Source organism: Arvicanthis niloticus, chromosome 26 (genome assembly GCF_011762505.2).
Source record: "Arvicanthis niloticus isolate mArvNil1 chromosome 26, mArvNil1.pat.X, whole genome shotgun sequence".
Taxonomy (NCBI): Eukaryota; Metazoa; Chordata; class Mammalia; order Rodentia; family Muridae; genus Arvicanthis; species Arvicanthis niloticus.
Window position 1 is genome coordinate 31901488 of NC_133434.1, and position 20816 is coordinate 31922303.

At 36.9% G+C, this 20816-nt stretch overlaps 1 protein-coding gene across 11 annotated transcripts in view; it reads left to right on the forward strand.

Moving 5' to 3' along the window:
* Neo1 (neogenin 1) overlaps window positions 1–20816 on the forward strand; it is a 154198-nt gene that overhangs the window by 43125 nt on the left and 90257 nt on the right. For all 11 annotated transcript variants that reach the window (XM_076925514.1, XM_076925519.1, XM_076925511.1 and 8 more), the window contains exons 2-5: window positions 2737–3054; window positions 8432–8707; window positions 12360–12513; window positions 15598–15734. In XM_076925514.1, coding sequence (XP_076781629.1) covers window positions 2737–3054; window positions 8432–8707; window positions 12360–12513; window positions 15598–15734 — 885 coding nt within the window. The remainder of the gene's footprint in view (window positions 1–2736; window positions 3055–8431; window positions 8708–12359; window positions 12514–15597; window positions 15735–20816) is intronic.

Genomic DNA, 20816 nt, shown 5'->3' on the forward strand with positions numbered 1-20816 from the left:
CAGGACCATCCTCCCCTACTTAGCAAGATTCAAGGCCTGGTCTACTTGAGACTTTATCTCAAAGAGCGCTCTCTCTCTCTCTCTCTCTCTCTCTCTCTCTCTCTCTCTCTCTCTCTCTGTGTGTGTGTGTGTGTGTGTGTGTGTGTGTGTGTGTGTGTGTGTTGGGGACCGCACTAGCCCCACGTTGGGCGCCAAAATAATGTTGGGGACTGCACTAGCCCCAAGTTGGGGCGGCCAAAATAAATGTTGCAGCCCAGGCAAAATGTTGAGGCCCGGGCCGACCCACGTTTGGGCGGCCACTGTATCCCAGCCCAAGCTGCTGCTCCTGTCTGCAGGTCGGGTTTCAGCAAGAGCGAGGGTGAGGGCAGATTCTACCTAATGTCTGATGTGTATGAATCTCTCTCTCTCATCTGATGTCTGGTTCTGTCTTCTATATTCTGATTCTAAGCCACGCCTCTAAGTTACACCTTTAATCATGCCCTTAGGTCTTGTCTCTAACTCTGATCTCTATACTTCTAAGTCACACACCTTTAATCTCACACACTAATCTCATGCACCTTTAATCTCAAAGTATCTAAACCAAGATTATCGGAGTGTTCTCAGCTGTTGTAGGCTATTGTAATTCAAGTCTCATGTCAGGGTATATGGCTCAAGATGGCTGCAAAGCTGATAGCCGCTTTCTGCTAAAAGTCGGCCCCCAACATGTGTGTGTGTGTAGTGCAAGTTTAGATGTGGATTTTTTTTAACAAGATAAAAACAAGACTATGTTAAAACATAAACCACTTAAATTATTGCAGTCATCTTTTGATTTTGTTTGTCACTCTCCTGTAGTCCAGAATGGACTCAGTGGCAGTGACCTTAAACTTCTGAGCTTTTTCACCTCTCGCTGCTGAGATTATGACTAGTTTATTTTGATATTTTTTAATGGTACAAGTTTTGTATTAATGCTTTTTAAAATTGTTTGTGCATTACATATGTAATATACTTTAAATAGTTAAACTTGTACATTTTTACTGCTAATAAAATGCTCTCCTTTGAGTTTCTGGGTTAGATTTAGGTTGTGTAGTGCAGGTGCAATACACAGAAAGACAGAAGTAAGTAGAGTACAGTTTAGCTACAGTTTTGTACCTTCCATATATCTAGAAAGTTAACGCAGTGAACATTTTAATAGGAATAGTTAAGATAACTTTTGGTTACTTTTCTAAAATTGCCAAGTTCCTTTCCTGAGGTTTTAATACTTGCCACATACATTTCGTAGGCCTCATCATGTGGAATCAAGACTGGAACTTTTTTTTCAGTACTAAATATTGGTTTGGAATCTGTGTAGGTTTCTAAAAGTGTTGGACAACTTTTTAAACAGTTGAAAGGTTTCTATTTATTGTTTTTCCTTCTGCCATTCTGTTTCACATTTATTTAGAACCAATCACTTATTTTTTATAATACAGGATTAGTGTATTTTGAAGTCACAATTTAAATAAGTTATAAATAACAGTCTTAATGTCATTGTTTGAGTTAGACTTTGTTGAAAGTGAAGCCTGATTATAGCTTGAGTTCTTTACATACCAGTTGGACAGTAGATTTTCTTTCTCTCTTTCCTTTCTTCTGTCTGTTCATCCTTCTTAAATAAAGGGTGAAGCTTTATCCGGCTAAGATGCAAAGTTTATAGCAAAAGTTTTATTTGTAATTTCTTTCTTCATATGTTCACAGTGCCAGCCAAAGACTCAGAAAGGTTGAACTGAGTTCTGTGCTCTTTACATCACCAGGAGTTCTCTTCTGACCTCTGTGGGCAGAGCATGTGCATGGTGCAAATACATTCAGCAAAACATTCATGCACATAAAATAAATCTAAAAAGTATTTTAAGAATTTAATATTCTTAAGAAAACTTACCCAAGAATAACATTAATTTTGTGTAGTTTAAAATATTGCTTGTGTTTGTTCACATGCACAAGAAAATGTGAACATGTATCTCTGCAGGGACTTGTGGAGACCAGAGATCAATGTTGGGTGTCTTCCTCTATCACTGTCTGCCTTAGTTTTAAAGACAAGTGTTCTCATGGAGCCTAGAGCTTTCTGTTTTGGCTAGACTGGTTGGTTGGCCAGCACGGTTCTGGGAATCACTGGGCATGCTTTGTACTGCCAGCTTTTATGTATATGGTAGGCCCTAAACTTAGATCCTTACACTTGTGCAGCAAGTAAGCACTTTACTCACTGAGATATCTTCTCAAGCTAGAAAATATTTCTTTTCTTATAAAAAATTATAAAGTCAGATAAAAGGGAATATTTGGAAATGTGATCATTATCACCAGTGGTTGCTTGTAAGTTAAGAGGATGAATTCCCTACTAGGAAAATGTGCAAAATAGATAATACTGTGTTTATTAAGAGTGCAAATAACTAATGTAAAGTATATTTTATTTACAGTGAATCATTTCAGTTTTCTCCCTCCTTTATGTTCTTTGGAAAACTTGACTTTGATTACAAGAACTTTAACTCCATTGGAGAGTTTTAAATTAGACTTTTATTAGCTACTCATATTATCTAATAGGGCTTATCACGTTTCTTTTTAGTAAGATATTCTAAATGAGTCATTTGGTTTTTTTTTAACAGTAAACTTTAGACATCAAATGGTATATCATTCAGCAATAATCTGAAATTTATCTTTGAATATGTTGTATATTTTTATAGAAATAACAGAAGACACCTTTACTTAGCTTGTCCTTTTTTGTTATTTTTGTAGGAGCCAGTGTTCGAACATTCACTCCGTTTTATTTTCTGGTGGAGCCAGTAGACACACTCTCAGTTAGAGGCTCTTCTGTCATATTAAACTGCTCCGCATATTCTGAGCCTTCTCCAAATATTGAATGGAAGAAAGATGGGACTTTTTTAAACTTAGTATCAGATGATCGCCGCCAGCTTCTCCCAGATGGATCCTTATTCATCAGCAACGTGGTGCATTCCAAACACAATAAGCCCGATGAGGGTTTCTATCAGTGTGTAGCCACGGTTGATAACCTTGGAACCATTGTCAGCAGAACAGCCAAGCTCACAGTAGCAGGTAAGTCCTGTTAAGTGATTTACTTGGATTTTCTATTTTTATAAGATTTGAATCTAAATAAAACCAGCATGCCGTACTTTTCACTTAATTGGTAATAAGTCATTTAGGATGGCAGTTGTATATATGCTCTTGTTTATGAGACTGTACTTACTTGCTTAGGGGGTTGTGCAGAGCAAACTGGGTTTTTGTTTGTTTGTTTGTTTGTTTGCCTGTCTGAAGGTTCAAAGTTGCTATCAGGTTTTTCTTTTTAACTTGGAAATAAAGGTAGTTCTGTTGGAAAATTAATGTCTTTAAAACCTAGTCATAATAACCAGTGTGGCTTAGTAAAACTTAGTAAAGCCAGAACCCTGGTTCCTGGTGCTAGGGTTTAGTGGACAGCAAAGATAAAAGAGATATGATAAGAGGCTGTAAAAGAGATTGTTAGAGCATAAATGATAAGTAGAAGCCTGCCATGAATGGTATGATAGAGGAAGTCAGTACATTAAACTTTAACTAGGAAATAGACAGTATTTATTTAGAAAAATACAATGCTCTTAACATATCATTATGTATGGCAGACTGAAAGCAGGAGGTTGTAAAAAGAGGAATATTAACTCCTTTTCAAAGGACCTCTGTTAAATGATGGCGAATGTAAGAGAAATTAAGGATCTAAAGAAATAAGATGTGTTTACCAAAGATGTATTCTCTGGTAGGGTTTCTTGAATGTCAGATGCAGCCATCCTGTGAAGGGCCATGTTGTTTTACTCACCTTGGTCGGCGGCAAGTGTGTGGACATGGGCCTGATGGTGATCGTCAGCTCCTACTTCTTCCCACTGTAGGTGATAGGCTTTTATGTCATGCTCATTCACTTAGCGCTGCAGTTGTCAACCCTTTCACAGGGTTTGCCTAAGACCATCAGAAAACACGGATATTTGCATTACAGTTCATAACAGGAACAAAATTACAGTTATAAAGTAGCAACAAAAATAATTTTATGGTTGGGTGTCACCATAACATGAAGAACTGTATTAATGGTTCTTAGCATTAGGACGCTTGAGAACCACTGACTTAGAGGATGACACCACTTTTTTGTCTTTAGAGTCAAATACTCAAAATTTAATTTGAGTATGACTTAGTACTATAGTAGTCATCCACAATCACAGAAAAATAAAAATGGGGGGGGGGCACAGTCTAATGCCAAGAGATGTTCTCTTGTCCCCCTCCCCCACACTTTCTACAGTATGTATAAAACAATTGGTATACTGACCTCTTCTGTAATGTCCTTTAGGCCAGGCTTCTGCTTTTCATTTATGCTCTAACATGTCTTTTCTGGTCTCCTACTCACATCCCTTTTTCTCTGCTGTGCACTAAACCCCACCACCAAAACCATTGTATCCTGCCTCCTGAATTTTCTGTATTGGTTCAATTTCTCTTTCCTGAGATGACCCTTGGCTTTCCTTACTACAGTCTGCCCCTTCTGGTCTGCCACCTCATTGTGCTCTAGTCTCACCCTGGGGTCAGAGCACTCTCACCATTCTGTAACACTGTTAATACCTAAGTTTCTTACCGTAGAACTCTTGACTTCTCTTATGAGCTTGCATCCAGCTCTCTAGCTTCATTTCTCATCATTCTACTAGCCACCCTCCCCCACCCCTCCATACCCCACCTTTTAACCATTTTTAGCACTACCTGTACCAAGTGTTGAGTTTTTGTTCAAATATTCTCTATTTTCTAGCCTTTTCTCTTGTTTTCTCCACTGACAGTTAAAGGCTGCCCTTTTGCTTATATGTGTGTAATTTTAAAGGATACCAGTTTTACATTTCCTTAAAATGTTAGCCAGAATTACCATAGGACCTACCAGTTTTCAAGAGAATTGAGAACATTCATCCACACAATATACATGACTGTTATTCATAGCAGTACTGTTTATAAGAAGTAAAAGGTGAAAATAACCTAAATATCTACCAGATGATTTGATCATCAAAATATGAAATATCCATGTAGTGGAATATTCTTTATCAATAAAAAAGGAATGAAGTCATAATGCAATATGTCTGCGTGGGTGAACTGTGACTATACACTGTTTAAATTCGTATATACAAAGTGCCCAGAATAGGGAAATGTGTAGAGGGAAAATAGATTGGTGAGTGGGTTTCCTAGGGCTGGGTGCCTGACAGCAAATGGGCAATGAAGGCAGCAGTCGAGGGCACACACAGGAGTAGTTTCTTTAAGGGATGCTCCAGGGTTGGCTTACAGAGATGATTGCATAGCACCGTTCATAATGAGTCGTGTGCTTCAAATGGGAAACCTCATGGTTTACAAGTTATTTATCAAAGTGTTTTAAAAAATCATTTTAAAAGGATACTACCAAATTAGCCATTTTAAAAGGCTACAGATATATTTGGCTACAAACAGAACTAGTTTTAGTTATGGCCAGAAAAACAGGGAAGTGTTCAAAGAATATTAAAGAAGTAGTTCATAGATTTAAATATGAGGGTGCTTTTCTCTGAGCTGTCTTTATTCCTGCACAAATGACACTTGTTTTGTCTGGAGAGTAGTGTGGCTGTGTGTATTTCGTGCTCAAAGGTTATGGAATGTCATGGTCTAAGTACAGACATCATTGATCCATTCATGCCAATTCCCTGTCTTACTCCCACTCTTTTTCTCTTCTGCAGAGGCAGCAGGAGCACAGGAAGCTAAGGCAGCCTTTGCCTTGACAGGCCACTTACTAGTTCTTACATCTGATTTTCCTGTTCAGAACTCTGAAATTTCTTGTCTGACAAATCCCCATATGTTGTTATGGGCTTCTGCTTTTGAAAATTAGTCATTTTCACAAGGGAGTATTTTTTTTTTTTTTAATTAAAAACATAGAAGACAATTCTTCCTTTGATTTGTTAAGTTCCCTCCACCTAGCTTTATTAGATTCTGTGTTTATCTTTGCTAGTTACCTTTTCCCTGATTTTTGTTTGTTTCTTCTTTGCCAAATAGATATTTGAACTATTTTATATTTAGTGGTTTTCTTTGAAAATCTTTTAAATATAAAAACAAGGAAAATACATAGGTAGGACTAGAAAGCTTAGGTGTTATTATTTGGACTAATTTACCATCATAAAATCAGCCTAGAATAATTGTTCATAATCTGTTTCTTAGCATTTACAGAAACATTCTGTTGTATTCTGAGCACATTAGAATGGCTTGTAAAGTACTGTCATTAATAGATGGTGTTTACATGCCAGGCCGTGTGCTGTATGAATTACTTAGGTTAACTTCTTTAATCACACTGGTGTCTGCTAGTTTTCATTTAACTGATGAAGAAACTGAAGCTTAGAATCAATAATTTACCACCTTTATGTAACCATAAAAGGTGGAGTTCATATAAATTCAAGGTTGGGATTCCAGTGGTGAACTAATGCTCTTAGCCATCATGTTCTGTGGCATCAATTCAGAACTTCAGCAATTTCAACCTTAGAGCGTAGTTACGAAGATAGAACCAAATCTCATGTGCTTTTATAACTCTTCACATGTCTTCCTGATCTCTTGGTTAACATTTTTCAACATTTACTTTGTCATTCCCTATCTTAGTTTGGTTTCTATTGCTGTGGCAAAACACGGACCAAAAGCAGTTTGGGGAGAAAAGGGTTATTTCAGCTTATACGTCTCTGGTCATATTCCATCAGGTAGGTAATCAGGGTAGGGAACTCAAGCAAGGTAGGAATTTGGAGGCACAAACTGAAGCACGGGTCATGAAGAGTGCTGCTTACTGGCTTGCTGCCCATGGCTTGTTTGCCCTGCTTTCTTATAGCACCCAAACCTGTCCAGGGGTAGCACCACCCACTGTGAGATGGGCCCTGCTGCATCCATCATCAAGACAGCACCAATGGGGCAGTCTTATGGAGGAATTTTCTCAACTGTGGTTCCCTCTTCTTTGATAACTATACTTTGTATCATGTTGAGATAAAACTATCTAGCATATATTACCCAAATACACATTTCCCCCGAACCATTAAGAGTAGAAAGTGGCAGACATGTTACTGTTATATCTGCCTGACTGTGTAAGTGTGAATTTCCTGAAAACAAGGACATTCTCCTAAATAACCATAGACTTTCATCAAAATTTAAAAATTGATGTAATACTGTTATTTAATATAGATTTTACAGATGGGGGTAAAAACCAACTTTCTGGTCTAAGATCACATGTGTCATTTTATAATTATATTCGTATTCTCCTTTGATGTATAATAGGGTCCCAGGTTTTCCTTGTCTAATTTTGAATTTGATTTTCTCCTGTGAAGAGATTGAGATTTTTCATTTTGGGGAGGAATACCATGGAAGTAATACAGTGTTCTTAGTGTGGCCCATGGACGTATGTAATGTTTTATTGCTAATGATATTTGCTTTATTACTTAAGATGATCTGTGTCGTATTTCTCCACTTCAAAAATAAGGTGTGTTTTTGTAATTAATGATTACTATTTGGGGGAAGAATATTTTGGTATTTTATAAATACACTATTTCTCATCAATTTTCACTAATAGTTGTACCATCCATTGTAAGATTGTTGCCTGAATCAGTTATTAAGACAGTAGTTGCTGAATGCCTGTTGTTGTTTCAAATTATGTCATCTCTGTTGAGTAGATCTTTTCCTTCTACTTATTCCACGTGCTTGTTGCTATTAACATGAGTCAGCAGATTCTTGTTTATGGTTTAATAATGTGTTAGTGTCACTAGTCACAAAACTTTTCAGTCTTGATTTCTGTGTTAAATAGTTCCTTCCCGATATTTTAAGGTTAAAACTTGATCTAATGACATAAAGTGAGAAACTGTTTTATCTTGTTCTTCCTTTATTTCACTCTTAGAGTCGGCCTCTAATCCAGGAACTCTGGTTCCTTGCAGTGAGAATGATACTTAGAAATCAAGATAAAGTCACTATTTGGACTTACTGTTAAAGAAGTGACATTGATTCAGGGTTAGAGGGTGTGTGTGTGTGTGTGTGTGTGTGTGTGTGTGTACTTGAATATTAACACATATTCACTAGTTATATACAAAATGCATATTTACCCACACCTTTACAGCTACATAGTTCTATATCTATGGTTAGACAAGTCTACACGGAGTACTTTCATCATGGAATATATTATAGCATTTGCTCTATTCTTAACCCTTTTCCACACTGCACCTTGCTTTTTCAGCTATGAGGAATACAATGTAGGTGATCCTTAATGTGGTTATTTATTAGCTATTTGCTTTGTATCTGTGTATCTAGTCAAATTTTTGATCCATGAACCTTCTTGGCCCTGACTACACCATATGTTGTGGCCACATGAGCTGTCTTGGTGCTAGCCTAAATGACTGTATTTTAAAGTAATATTGAATGACTTTTTTTTTTCTTATTTGTCTAGGTCTTGCAAGATTTACCAGCCAACCAGAACCTTCTTCAGTCTATGTTGGAAACAGTGCAATTCTGAATTGTGAAGTTAATGCAGATTTGGTCCCATTTGTTAGGTGGGAACAGAATAGACAGCCCCTTCTTCTGGATGACAGGATTGTCAAACTTCCAGGTGGAACACTGGTCATCAGCAATGCGACTGAAGGAGATGCGGGACTCTACCGCTGCATTGTTGAAAGTGGTGGGCCACCAAAGTTCAGTGATGAGGCCGAATTGAAAGTTCTTCAAGGTACTCATCCATTGCAGGACAGGTGGTTCCGTGTTTAACAGATAAAACTGTTGTGCAATAATTTTTTTAATAAGCACAGATAAAATGTGAGAAATATACTATTAATATAGCATGTTCAGTCTTTTTTAAAGAGATAAAAAGAGGAAGGGAAAGCCATAAAAATCCACTGTTTAAAGCCAGGTATAGTGGTGTACATCTTTAATTCTAGCACTTAGGAAGACAGGTCTTTGTGAGTTCAAGGCCATCCTGGTCTACATAGTGAGTTTCAGGACAGCCAAAGCTTCATAGTGAGAACCTGTCTTTAAAAAAGCAGAAGAAGGAGGAGAGAAGAGAAGGAAGAAGATGAAGAGGGGGAGGAAGAAGAGGAGGAAGAAGAGGAAAATGGCCCATTGTTTAGTTAATATAGTATTAAAATTTTATCAGAGGCATGGTGGCACATACCTTTAATCCCAGAACTCAGGAGGCAGAAGCAGGCCAATCTCTGAGTTCTAGGCCAGCCACAATTATGCAGAGGGGCCATATCTTTAAACAAAAATTAACCAAATAAAATAAAAGTGAAAATTTATCAGAATAGCTGTGTATGATGGCATAGACCTATAACCCTAGCACTTGAGAGGCTGAGGCAGGATGACCTTAATTGATCCCCCTGCCTACCCTAAGAGCTGGGATTGTGTGCCCACTGTGCCTAGCAGTCCTCTAGTCTCTGTCTCCCCACAGTACCATACCTTTTTATAGTTAGTTCTTTTGTTTTTTCTCGTTTTGTTTGTCTTATTTAAAAGAATCTTGCTCAAGGTAGTTCATGTAAGGGACAGGTAGAACAGTCACTATAGTCAGTAACTTACTATGTAACTGCTGACACCCCAAGGCACTCCTGTTCCAGTGTAAGCCTAGCTCTCCTGGTCTTTTTCTGCCTTCTCACTCTTTCTCATAGTCAGCTTTGTGCATCCTTTTTCCGGTTATGTAGCTTCTCCTTGCTCTTAGCCTCTCACTTGAATCTCATTGTCAACACAGCCAATTGCTGCTTTATGACCTGCTGAGTATTTAATTCTTTATGTATTTCTCATTTAAATTCAAATTATAAATATAATTTGGCTGTCCTGACTTGTTTAGGATTCCTGTTCAGAGAAATATATGACTAATTTGTGGACTAATTTATAACATGTAAACTGGCTTGTAGTGTCAGACCACTGTTATGAGCCATCTGTCACTTGTGAGGGTGTTGCTGATGGACCTTGAACTGATTTTCTTTTAAATGTAGCTTCTTTTGTTGCTGTTGTTACCATCCCTACCCATGTAATTCCTATTCTAGTGTATTCTCAGTAACCAGTTTTTGAAATAGATAATCTTTGCTCCATCTTAGCTAGGTTTCCTATTACTATGATAAAACATTATGACCAGAAGAACTTGGGAAAGAAGTTTGTCTTAAAATTCACAGGTCACATTCTATCACTAAGGGAAGTCAGGGTAGGAACCAAAGTACAGCCACAGAGGAATACTGCTTCCTGGCACACTCACACATGGCTTGCTCAACCTGCTTTCTTTGACAACTCAGGACCACTTGCCCAGTGTTGCATTGCCCACAGTGAATTGGGCCTCCATCAGTCACTGATCAGGAAAGTGCCCCATGGGCTTGTCTACAAGCTAACATGATGGAGATATCTTCTCAGTTGAGGTTTTCTCTTCCCAGATGACCATAGCTTGTGTCAGATTGACATGTAATCTGGCCAGCAGTCACACTTCCTGATGGTTTCTTTATGTCATTCACAGTTAAAGTTTTTGGCCTTTAATCTTAATACCTCCCCCGCTTTACCTTTCTTTTTCCTCCTCCTCTCTCAGTTGTGACCAGTGTATGCTTTTATAGCAGTTCTAAATGCTTTACCTTTAGAGCTTTCCTATTTGATTTGTTCCCTGCATAGAATCTTGTATGTGTGGCTCACTGTCTTCCTTCAGTGCTCAAATATCACTTTATGAGTGAATTGTTCCTTAGATATTCTGTTTCAAACAACACCTGTTATTTTTCACCTCCAATGCTTTTTCCTTTCTCCTTTAGAAAATATATCAACATAATTGTCATATACAGTATCTAATTTGTCTTTCTTCCATTATTAGTATATAAGTGCAATGAGAGCAATGAATTTTTTTGGCACATAGACACCAATAAATATTTGTTATAAATTTTCTGAATTAACTCTGTTAAATTTGATTAAGTATATTTACATTTATAGATATAAATTTATAAGCAAAGTAATTTTAATTAATTATTCCTAAGTAATTGCAAGTGTAATTAAAGAAGCTGTGGCTACGTAACACTGTCCTCCAGCTGACTCGCTTGGTCATTGTTCCTCTCCACCCCGAGAGAGTGTTCCAGCATCTCCTCAGAATCTAATCCAGGAAAACAAGGTTAATGGTTTTAAGTGATGGAGCCACGAGTTAGTACTTGAAATAAGAACGAAATTCTGGACGTTTGCTTATTTAAGTACAAAGAGAGCTTTTCTTGACAGTCATTTGCAGCACAGCCACCTTCTGCATTCCTACAGGTCATGTTGGTTAAAAGAGAGTGGTCTTATTTCAATCACAAGCCTGTTTCAGTGTTGGCTGCACAGGTGGGTACAGGTATCAGCCTTAGAAGCTAACAACTCAGCTGTTGGTTGGCTGACTTTTAAAGGCAGGGCTTGTCACTGACTGGCTTCTAGAAGTATATTCACTGACATGAATTGTTACTCATCTATTAGGTAGTGTTTACTTGTTACCATGGCTACAAAACTATCATTAATTGGCTAGATCAATTTAAAGACCATTTTAGTGGTTCTAACCATGACTATAGAGAACACCTCACCTGACATTGGGGACAGGAATTAAGTCTCTACCTGAGAATGATCTCAGATTTCAATATTAATAAAATCCCATTAAGTAAAACACTTAACTTTCGATATCAGTAGGAATGTGGCCGTGTCATATGTCTGAAAGAGGACAACTATTAAAAGTGAATATACATGCTATATGAATATGATGGTATCTAGATAGTCGCTACATTACAAAGTCAAAGATTTGATAGATTAATTTTTTGGTTTTTGATATTTTTTCCCCCTAAGACAAGTCTCACTCTGCAGCCCTAGCTGATTTGGAACTCCTTATGTAGACCAAGCTGGCTTAACTCACAGAGATCCTCCTACCTCTGCTTCCTGAGATTAATGGTATGCACTACCGTGACAGGCTTGATAGACAAATTTAAAGAGATGAAAACTCAGAAAGACTTTCAGATATAATAATAGGCACAAGAAAAGAAAGGAGAGGCAGTCAGTAGGGAGGGACACACAGCTATTGAGTTTGTTCAGTCTCTGCTGTTTGTACCGTCATGTGGCGTTGTATAGATTTATGTTCTATGTTGCTCATTTGACCAGAAAGCACCATGTAAGCAGGAACTATCACCTAAATATCTCTAAGACCCCTAAATAACCTATACAACACTTCACATGTAGAAATGTTCACGTGAGAAATGTTTGCTGTTCAAATGGAATTTTCTTGGGTTAGTTTTGCTTATTTTGCCGCATAAAGCCATACAGCCTGAGTAGGAATTAGCTGTTCTTCACCACTACGGCTGTAAGGTGCTTTGTTTTCTACTTAAGTATCTTTTCATTTGAATTCTCTTTAGCTCCTGAGGAAATTGCAGACTTGGCATTTTTGATGCGACCATCTTCTATAATCAGAGTCACTGGTCAGAGTGCAGTGTTGCCATGTGTTGCCTCAGGGCTTCCTGTTCCAGTCATTAGATGGATGAAAAACAAAGAAGTGCTTGACACAGAAAGGTAAATACTGCCTGCTTAAGAGCTCTTCGTAGCCTTAGCTGACTTAGTCTAATGCTATTTGGAGTATCAGTACATTAAAAAAAAAAAAAAGACTGCTTTGTTTAAGCACACTAGGGTTTTCATATGTCATCTTTGAAATGTATTTTTATGCTGTATCTGACTATGATGTTTAAAGAAAAGGCATGCTTTCCAGACAGTAGCGGGGGTTGATGTTGTTGCTGCTGCTCTGGTTAAGCTTCACTCAGCTTTTGGGGCCTCATTTCCCTAGAGTGTTGCGTGAGCTGCCAGATCTGACCAGGCAGAGTCATTCGCAGTCTTACATGCACTATGCAGTTTCTTCCTTTGCTTAGTGTAAGTAAATGCCTTCCTTCTTCCCAAGTGCTGGCATTACAAGCAGTTATCACACCTGGCTTTGTTTTGCTTTCTGAAGTCCTGACAAGCCATAAGCTATGTTCCCAAGTTATATAACTTCTACAAGAGTCTTCTCTGTTACTACTCATCTTCTGCATCCCTTGTCTCTTCAGTATTTTCTCAAGAAAACTGGAGTGGTAGTAATGGTTCAATTGTTAGGTATGCTTTGTTTTCAAAACATAGATGTTTCAAGCATTGTAAATTTACTGGCATCCCTGGCTTCTACCCAGAGTGCCCTTTCAAGTTTTGATGACCCCAAAATATGTCTAGGTATCATCAAATGTCCATTGAGGAACAGAACTATCCCTGATTGAGAATGACTCTTTCAGAGCAGTGTATAAATGCACAATGTATGCTTCAGATCTAAACTAGTTTTCTGATAGCCATGCTAAAGCAGTATTTATATATGCAGCACTGTTACAGTAATACTTTATGTGAGGCACCACTTAGAATGAAATGTAGTCCATCATGCCACAGCATTATGAGGGTATAAAAAAGATACAGAAGATTTTTATTTAATGAGTAGAAGTGAGGACTTTTGTGATCTCTGCCCATCTAATTGCTCAAGACTTCAACAAATAGTTATTGAATGATACTCGAGGTACATTCCTAGATCTTCAAACCAAATAGGAAAGAGAGCTTTTGCTTTTAGAGTGGAAGGATGAGACAGTAGTAGACACATAACATGTCAGGTTAAAGTACTCTGAAGAAACTCACCATACAGTATTCCAGGGATTAGAGAGAGGCAGAATGGGGTTAATATTGTATATGGAGTATTAGACAATTGTTTTCATAGAAAGGTAGTTCTCAGGGTGGAGTCTAAGTGACCAATGTAAGCAAATCATGGGAGGAAAGTCACACATTTTCCCAGTTTTATTTGAGGATGTTTTTTGACAGCAAGTGGTTTTTAATCCAACATGAATATGTTATGGTGAATAATATTTTTATGAACTCTATGGCTAAACCAGGAGACTTCAAAGAACAAGTGGATGCTTTTTTTCTGCCTCTAGTTCTCTAGGCACATAAATACTTAAGATTATGTTGGAGAGTCTGAGAAATGCTGCCTGTGTCCATCACAGAGAACTTCAGGACTTGAGATTGCAGTGTCAGCACTCTCCATCCTGGCCTCTCTGGGGAGTCCAAGTGTGCAGCAGTGTGTTTTGGCTGAATTACTGAGTGTAATATGAGAAAACAGAAATAGGTAATAGAACACAGAAGTCATTCAGGTTGGATATAGGTGATTATTCATAGTGTCTTTGGTTTTGCCAGCACCCGAGATGGGTTATGCCCAATATATTATTTAGATTTCAGACTTGAGATTTCAAAATTAAAGGGGGAAATGCCTAGAAATCTCAATAATGCTGGGCTTTCTAATCTCTGTAATGCTGACCTTTCTAATCTCAGTAATGCTGGGCTTTCTAGAAAAACAAGTATCTTAAGCATTAGGCATCTTTATTATATCTTTGAAAACAAACACACAAAAATATAGGTAGTTTTTTAAAAAACAAATGTCTAAGAATTGATAACATTTATTTAAATTTGTTCATCTGTATTCAGATAAAAAATCAAATAGAATGAGGGAAGTGGAAATGGTGCTGTTCTTTAGAGGATCCGAAAATATGAGTGCCAGTGCTCCAGGTGGGCAGCAACACAGTACACTTTACTGATGGAGTAGCACCTTCTTGCAGAGCGTGTACAGCTCTGAGTCCAGGGACAAAGGGCTTGGTTACCACACTGTGGGTGATGGCTCATACTTCCAGGATCACCAAGTATAGCAGTGTATTCTTCAGAGTTTCACTTTTCAATAGTTCATTTCTAATTGACACCAGCCTGAAAATAATGATGAAATAAATAAAAAACTTTAAGTGGCTGCTTTAATTGCATACCTGTACAATTATATTCCTTGTTTGTATCAGATAACTTTGTCTATTGATCTATTTCATAATTCTCTGGATTAACTAAACTTTTTAACTTTAGAAAAATTTGAGAATATTGATTTGCAATTTTTTATATCACTGTAAATTTTTGAAAGTACTCATCATCCTTATTGTAAATGGAGTGAGTGATGGATGTGTGCTGATTGTTCTCAGTACCACACCCAGGAGCTGCTCAATGGCGTCTGTCCTACCCTTTTCCTTCCTGTCTTTTTTTTATACACCCACCCCATCCTACCCCCTATTTCCTAGCCAGGTTACCATAGGAAACTTTCAGTTGGTGGCACTACCTCATGACTTGTCACCTCGTGACTTGCTGTTTGAGTTGACATTTTGCCCTCGATATTTTTCTTCCTGTTAGCAAGTCCAGCATGGCTTAGCAGTAGTGAAGTTGGTCTTAGATGAGTTGCAGACTTTAAACTACATAATTTCCATTAAACTGACCAGAATAGGGAGACAGGAATACACTGGAGGAAGTTGAATTGGTCATAAAAGTAATAACTTTTTGGGAATAGCTAAAAGTGCCAGAGATTGTGAAAATTTATTTGTATACTGTGGCATTTATGCATATAAAATATGAGCAAAACAAGCTGAAATTAAATTCTGATGATTTTTTGTTAATCTTAGTCTGCTTATAGCTATCACTATAACAATGTTTGTCTGTTATTATGTGAAAAGCCTCATAGGAATTATTTCCCTCATGCTGAAATGTATCATTTTGTTTGTGTGTTTAATCCAGCTCTGAAAGGTTGGTCTTGCTAGCAGGAGGTAGTTTGGAGATCAGTGATGTCACTGAGGATGATGCTGGGACTTATTTTTGTATAGCTGATAATGGAAATAAGACAGTTGAAGCTCAGGCGGAGCTTACTGTACAAGGTATGTAAATATTTATTGTGTACTCTCCAGATCTACTGATTGTTTAATGGTAATATCATAACAGCTAAAATGCAGACTTCTAGACTATATCACTTGAATTCAAATTCTGAGCCTGCATTTCAGAAATATAGCAATAGAAATTTTTTCTTTTCATATATGTGTATGTAGTATGTATGTATGTATGTATGTATGTCACATATGTTTGGGGTACACATGTTGGGGAGCTCATGTCTAGTCCTGAGACTGATACAGGAATCTTCTTCATCTTTTTTTTTTTTTTTTTTTTTTTTTTTTTTTTTTGAGGCAGCGTCTCTTAGTCAAATCTAGAGCTTGCTGATGAGGTTATTCTTGCTATCCCTATCTCTGCCTCCCAAGGTTTGAATTATAGATGAGTTGCCATGTGCACCTGACATTTGTGTAGGTTCTGGGGATCTAAACTCATCCTCTTCACTTCCACAGAAAGTTCTTTATCTGCTGACCCATCTCCCCTACCCCAATTACATCAAGTTTGTATAACCTTCCTGAATTCCGTCTTCATTATCTACAATAGGGGTAATAAGAGAACTTACTTTGTGGAGATGATTTTGAAGATTAAGAACTAATCCTTATAAAACTACCATCTCAGCATCATTGTGTTTCTGTTGTAGTAGTGATGGTGTTGTTGGTGTTGGTGGTGATGTTATTGTTGAGGAGGAAGGTGTGATCTGGGGCAGCTACAAGGTCCTGTACCCTTTTATTGTCTCAGGATATTTCCCCCCAAAGATGTCTGTTCTCTGATTCAGAACCATGTCTCTGAATGTCTGTGTTCCTTCTTTGGGATGGAAGGATTGCATGGTGTCTCTCCGTGTCACTGGGCTTGATGAATTGATACTTGTTTCTCTTTTAAGCTGATGTTGAGCATCTCTGCAAGAATACTTGCTTTTCCCTTTTCTCTCTAATCCCATGTCTCCTTCTTAGGTTCTCTGACTTAGAAGTCAAGGAAGATAAATGTGGCATATACACAAGCCTTTTCTTTATACCTGTCTGTCTGCCCTGCCCTTTTCCAATTAGAAAAGTGCTTCTGAGTGCTGATGCCCTTTCCTGACTTGTGTATGGTGTTGCTAATACTTGTTTCCAATAAATCTCTTACAAATCTTCTGTTAGTTCTAGAGAAACACAGCCCTGCTTGCGAGTGTGGAAGTAGAGGCTCCCTGTTGTTACTAACTTGTTTTATTTCATAATATCCATTGTGTGATCTGTGACTTGGTGGTATTAACTTGTGTGTTTTAACTTACATGAAAATTTATTTTTCTTTGCATATTTTGTTTATTTCAGAGTCAGACATAAGGTTGCTGCTACATTTCTACCCCTGGTAGTTACTAGGGAACTCAGATGTGTTTTTTGAGAGCAGTTTGGGGTTCAGTGTTGATGAAAGGACAGAAAGCGTATCTGTTCTCCCACTGTTTGTGGGTAGGTTTATGCTCCCTGAAAAACAAAAAGGCATGTCATGGAATTGACATGGCTATTGTATCAGATGAGCTTAGTCCATGTCTTTGGTTAGGTAGAAGGAGAAGATAGGGCATAGTTTTATAGTGATCAGTTTTGTTCGTCACTTCTGTATAGATAGGTTGGAAAAATAAAACCCTCATGAACTCCATCTGTGGTCCCTGTGCTTCCTTGGCGGATAATTTTCTTTGCTTTCCTGCATTAATTAGATACTTGTTTACCAGTCTCCTTCATTGTCCTCCATAAGTTTCTTTCACCTACCTATGGGTGTTACCAAGAGCATCAAAGGAAATGTATATGTTACACTTGTCAGCTGCTGGTACTGCCTCACTATGTTTCTTCATAAGGATTTTTGCCTATATGGTTGTTTTCTATTTTATTTTTATTCTATTTTACTTTTATTGTATGGGCTCTAACTGATAGTCTGCCTGTGAACTGAATATCTGAGTTTTGTTTTGATTTGAGGTAGTTCAGGCTAACACGGAACTTGCTAGGTAGGCAATGATGGCTTTTTCACTCCTGCATTTCCTCCTTCTATCTCCAAGGGTTGGGATTACAACCCTGTGCCATCATATCTAGTTATTAACTGAATTTCTGAAATATAGACAATATAGACATTTTAATTTACAACTAGTTTCATTTAAAAAATCTATGCCTGGAAAAAGTGCTCTTGAAATGAGTTTGTTAGAGAAAACTGCAAAGAGAGGTTTTACATATTAAATTTATTATCTTTCAGACTAATATGTTATTGGCACAAGAATAGGCAATAAAAAAAAGAACAAAGTCCAACTATTACTTGCAGTATTGTGACCACAGTTGTCAGGATCAGAGCCTGACCCTGGCAGTACCAACAAGCCAGGACTAGCCACCTGTCTTCAACAGGCCAGTGAAAGAGAAAAATAACTATGAAAAACAGAGAAAGAAGATTTACTCAATGTGGCCATTTTGTGATGAACAAATAAAGAAGTCTAGTGACCTCCACCTCTCAAGTCCTGAACTATGCATGCCCCCAGACCCGGAAGTTGTTCTTAAGAGCATCAAATGAAATATGTCTCATGTACTGGTTAGCTTCTAGTTTTGTTCCATTATTTTTCTTCATGGGGACTTTTGTTCATATGGTTATGGACAAAACTTTAGGGTTTTGTGGTATGCATAACTCAGCAGTCCTGGTGAAGGTGGGATCCTGCCCTTCACTGCTGACTTATCATTATCTGGGCTCCATTCTTTCCTGCCAGATAGTCTGGCATGCACAGAGAACTGTGTGAAATCTCTACTTGGGAGGGAGCTTCCTCCTCCATGAGGTTTCTGTGAGAAATTCTGTGTCTTGGGGGCCATTTTTTACTAGTCTGATCATCAAAGTTAATAGCTTTTTGACAGAATACAACTATCTGTCTTTAGAATATTTTTGTCCTGCTGGGATGGTTACAATTATACAATTTTAAAATATCAAAATGGAAATTCCCTTTCAAGGAGGAAAGGATATATATATATATATATATATATATATATATATATGTATGTATATATATAATTTATAATAATATATAAATATATTATTGAGTGTTATAAGTATAGTAAACTTTCAAGTGGAAGAAAATAAAGTTGGGTCTAAGTGTGAAAACACAAAGAATAAATGGAATTATATTTAATAATATCTTGGATGGAAGAAGATATCTTTAGAAAAGCAGGGGCTGGAAAGCTGGGTCAGGCAGTTAAGATAGATAGCTTGTCTTCCAGAAAACGCCAGGGGACTTGAGTTCGTTTCCTAGTATCCACATTGAGCATCATACAACCCTCTTATTTGGGGACTAGGGTTTATGTCTTTTGTTCTTTAATTCAGGTAGGTTTTGAGGTTTTTTGGATTAATGAGAGTATGATATAAATGATGTGTGACTTCTGAGGTTTATATTTTAAAGCCATGTATATTGTTTTTCTTATTGCCAAGAATAATGAGTAAGATAGTCTTCAATAAATTGTGCTGAAGAGCACATAGCCTCATTGACAAGACTAAGATTGGACTCTCCTCTTGTGTCATATATGAAAGTTATCCCAAAGTGGATTAAAGATTTAAGACTGGATCTGTAAAGCATGAGGGGGAAGTTTATTGATGTTGATTTTAGCAGGTGTTTCTGTTGGATATATATATCCAACAGCTTGTAAAGCACAGGCAACAGGAGCAACAACAGACAAATAGCATTGCATGGAATTGAAAAGTTACACAGTGAGAGATGAAGGAATCTTGGAGAAACAACTATGAAATGAAAGAAAATATTTTCAAACCATACATCTGATAGGTTAATATCTAGAATAGATAAGGAATTCAATTCAGTAGTAAGAAAACAACTCAGTTTTAAAATATGTTCAAAGGACCTGAAAAGACATTTCCTTAAGACAAAGAAGTGGTTCATGGATATATGAAACCAAAACTATGAATAATAACTAATTACCAGAGAAATTCAAATTAAATTCACACTTAGGAGAACTACTGTATGATCCAATAATTCCTTTTATGGCTGTCTGTTCAGATGAAATTCGATAATTGTGTCAAAAAACTAAGTTTACTCAACTGTGCTGGTTACAGCACATAAGTAGCCAGACTTAGAATCAGTTTAGTATTCATCGTGGATGAATGAACAACAAAGTTGTTACAATGGAAACACAGCTTTATAAAATGAAATCCTGCCATTTGCAATAACATGAATGAACCTGGAGGATATTAAACTAATAGTAATAAGCACAGAAAGACTGATTCTGCATGATCTAATTATAAGTGGAATAAAAAATAGGCAAACTTATAGAATCAAAGAGCAAAATGGTTACAATGTATTCTCTACTTGAAAATTGTTGCAAGAATAGATTTTAAGTGTTTTCACCATAAAAAACTAAATATATAAGGTAGTAGATATCTTAGTTTAATTTATTCATTCTGTGTTAATAGAGATCAAAACAATATATCTTACATAAATATATACAAGTTTTATCAATTGAAATTTTAACTGAAAACATTAAGTGTTTTATTTTTGTTTTAGATAGAATCTCTGTAGTCCAGGCACATTTGTCGTGATTCATCTGCTTTAGGCCTCCCAAGTGCTTAGTTCAAGTGTGAGGCATTATGTCTGGCTTTAAAATGTTTTTTTAAATTAGCTAACCTATCAGGAAAATTTAAAAAGTTTAAAGGTGTATATAATTTATAACATATTAAAATATACAAAATATAAATTGGCAAGACTGAACATGCAAAACTATAATCATAGCAATCACATGTTAGTACCTAATAGGTTATACAAATTCAAAAATAACTACAAACAAATCTTAAAATACAACTAAATAGCACAGGTAACAATTTGACCTACTTGACATTTGTATGGCTGGAGTTATAGCTCAGTCATAAAGTGTTTGCCTAGTGTTCATAAAATCCTGGGCTAAATTGTGAGAAACATAATGCAGACATTAGCATGATGCTGTACAGCAACTAAATTGTCGTATTTCATTGTTTGGGAGTATATTGCTTTATGTGAATCATCTTTAGATCCATGAGTTAGAAAGGAAATTAACAAAAAAATTTTAAAAATAGTATAAACTAATATAGATAGGAAC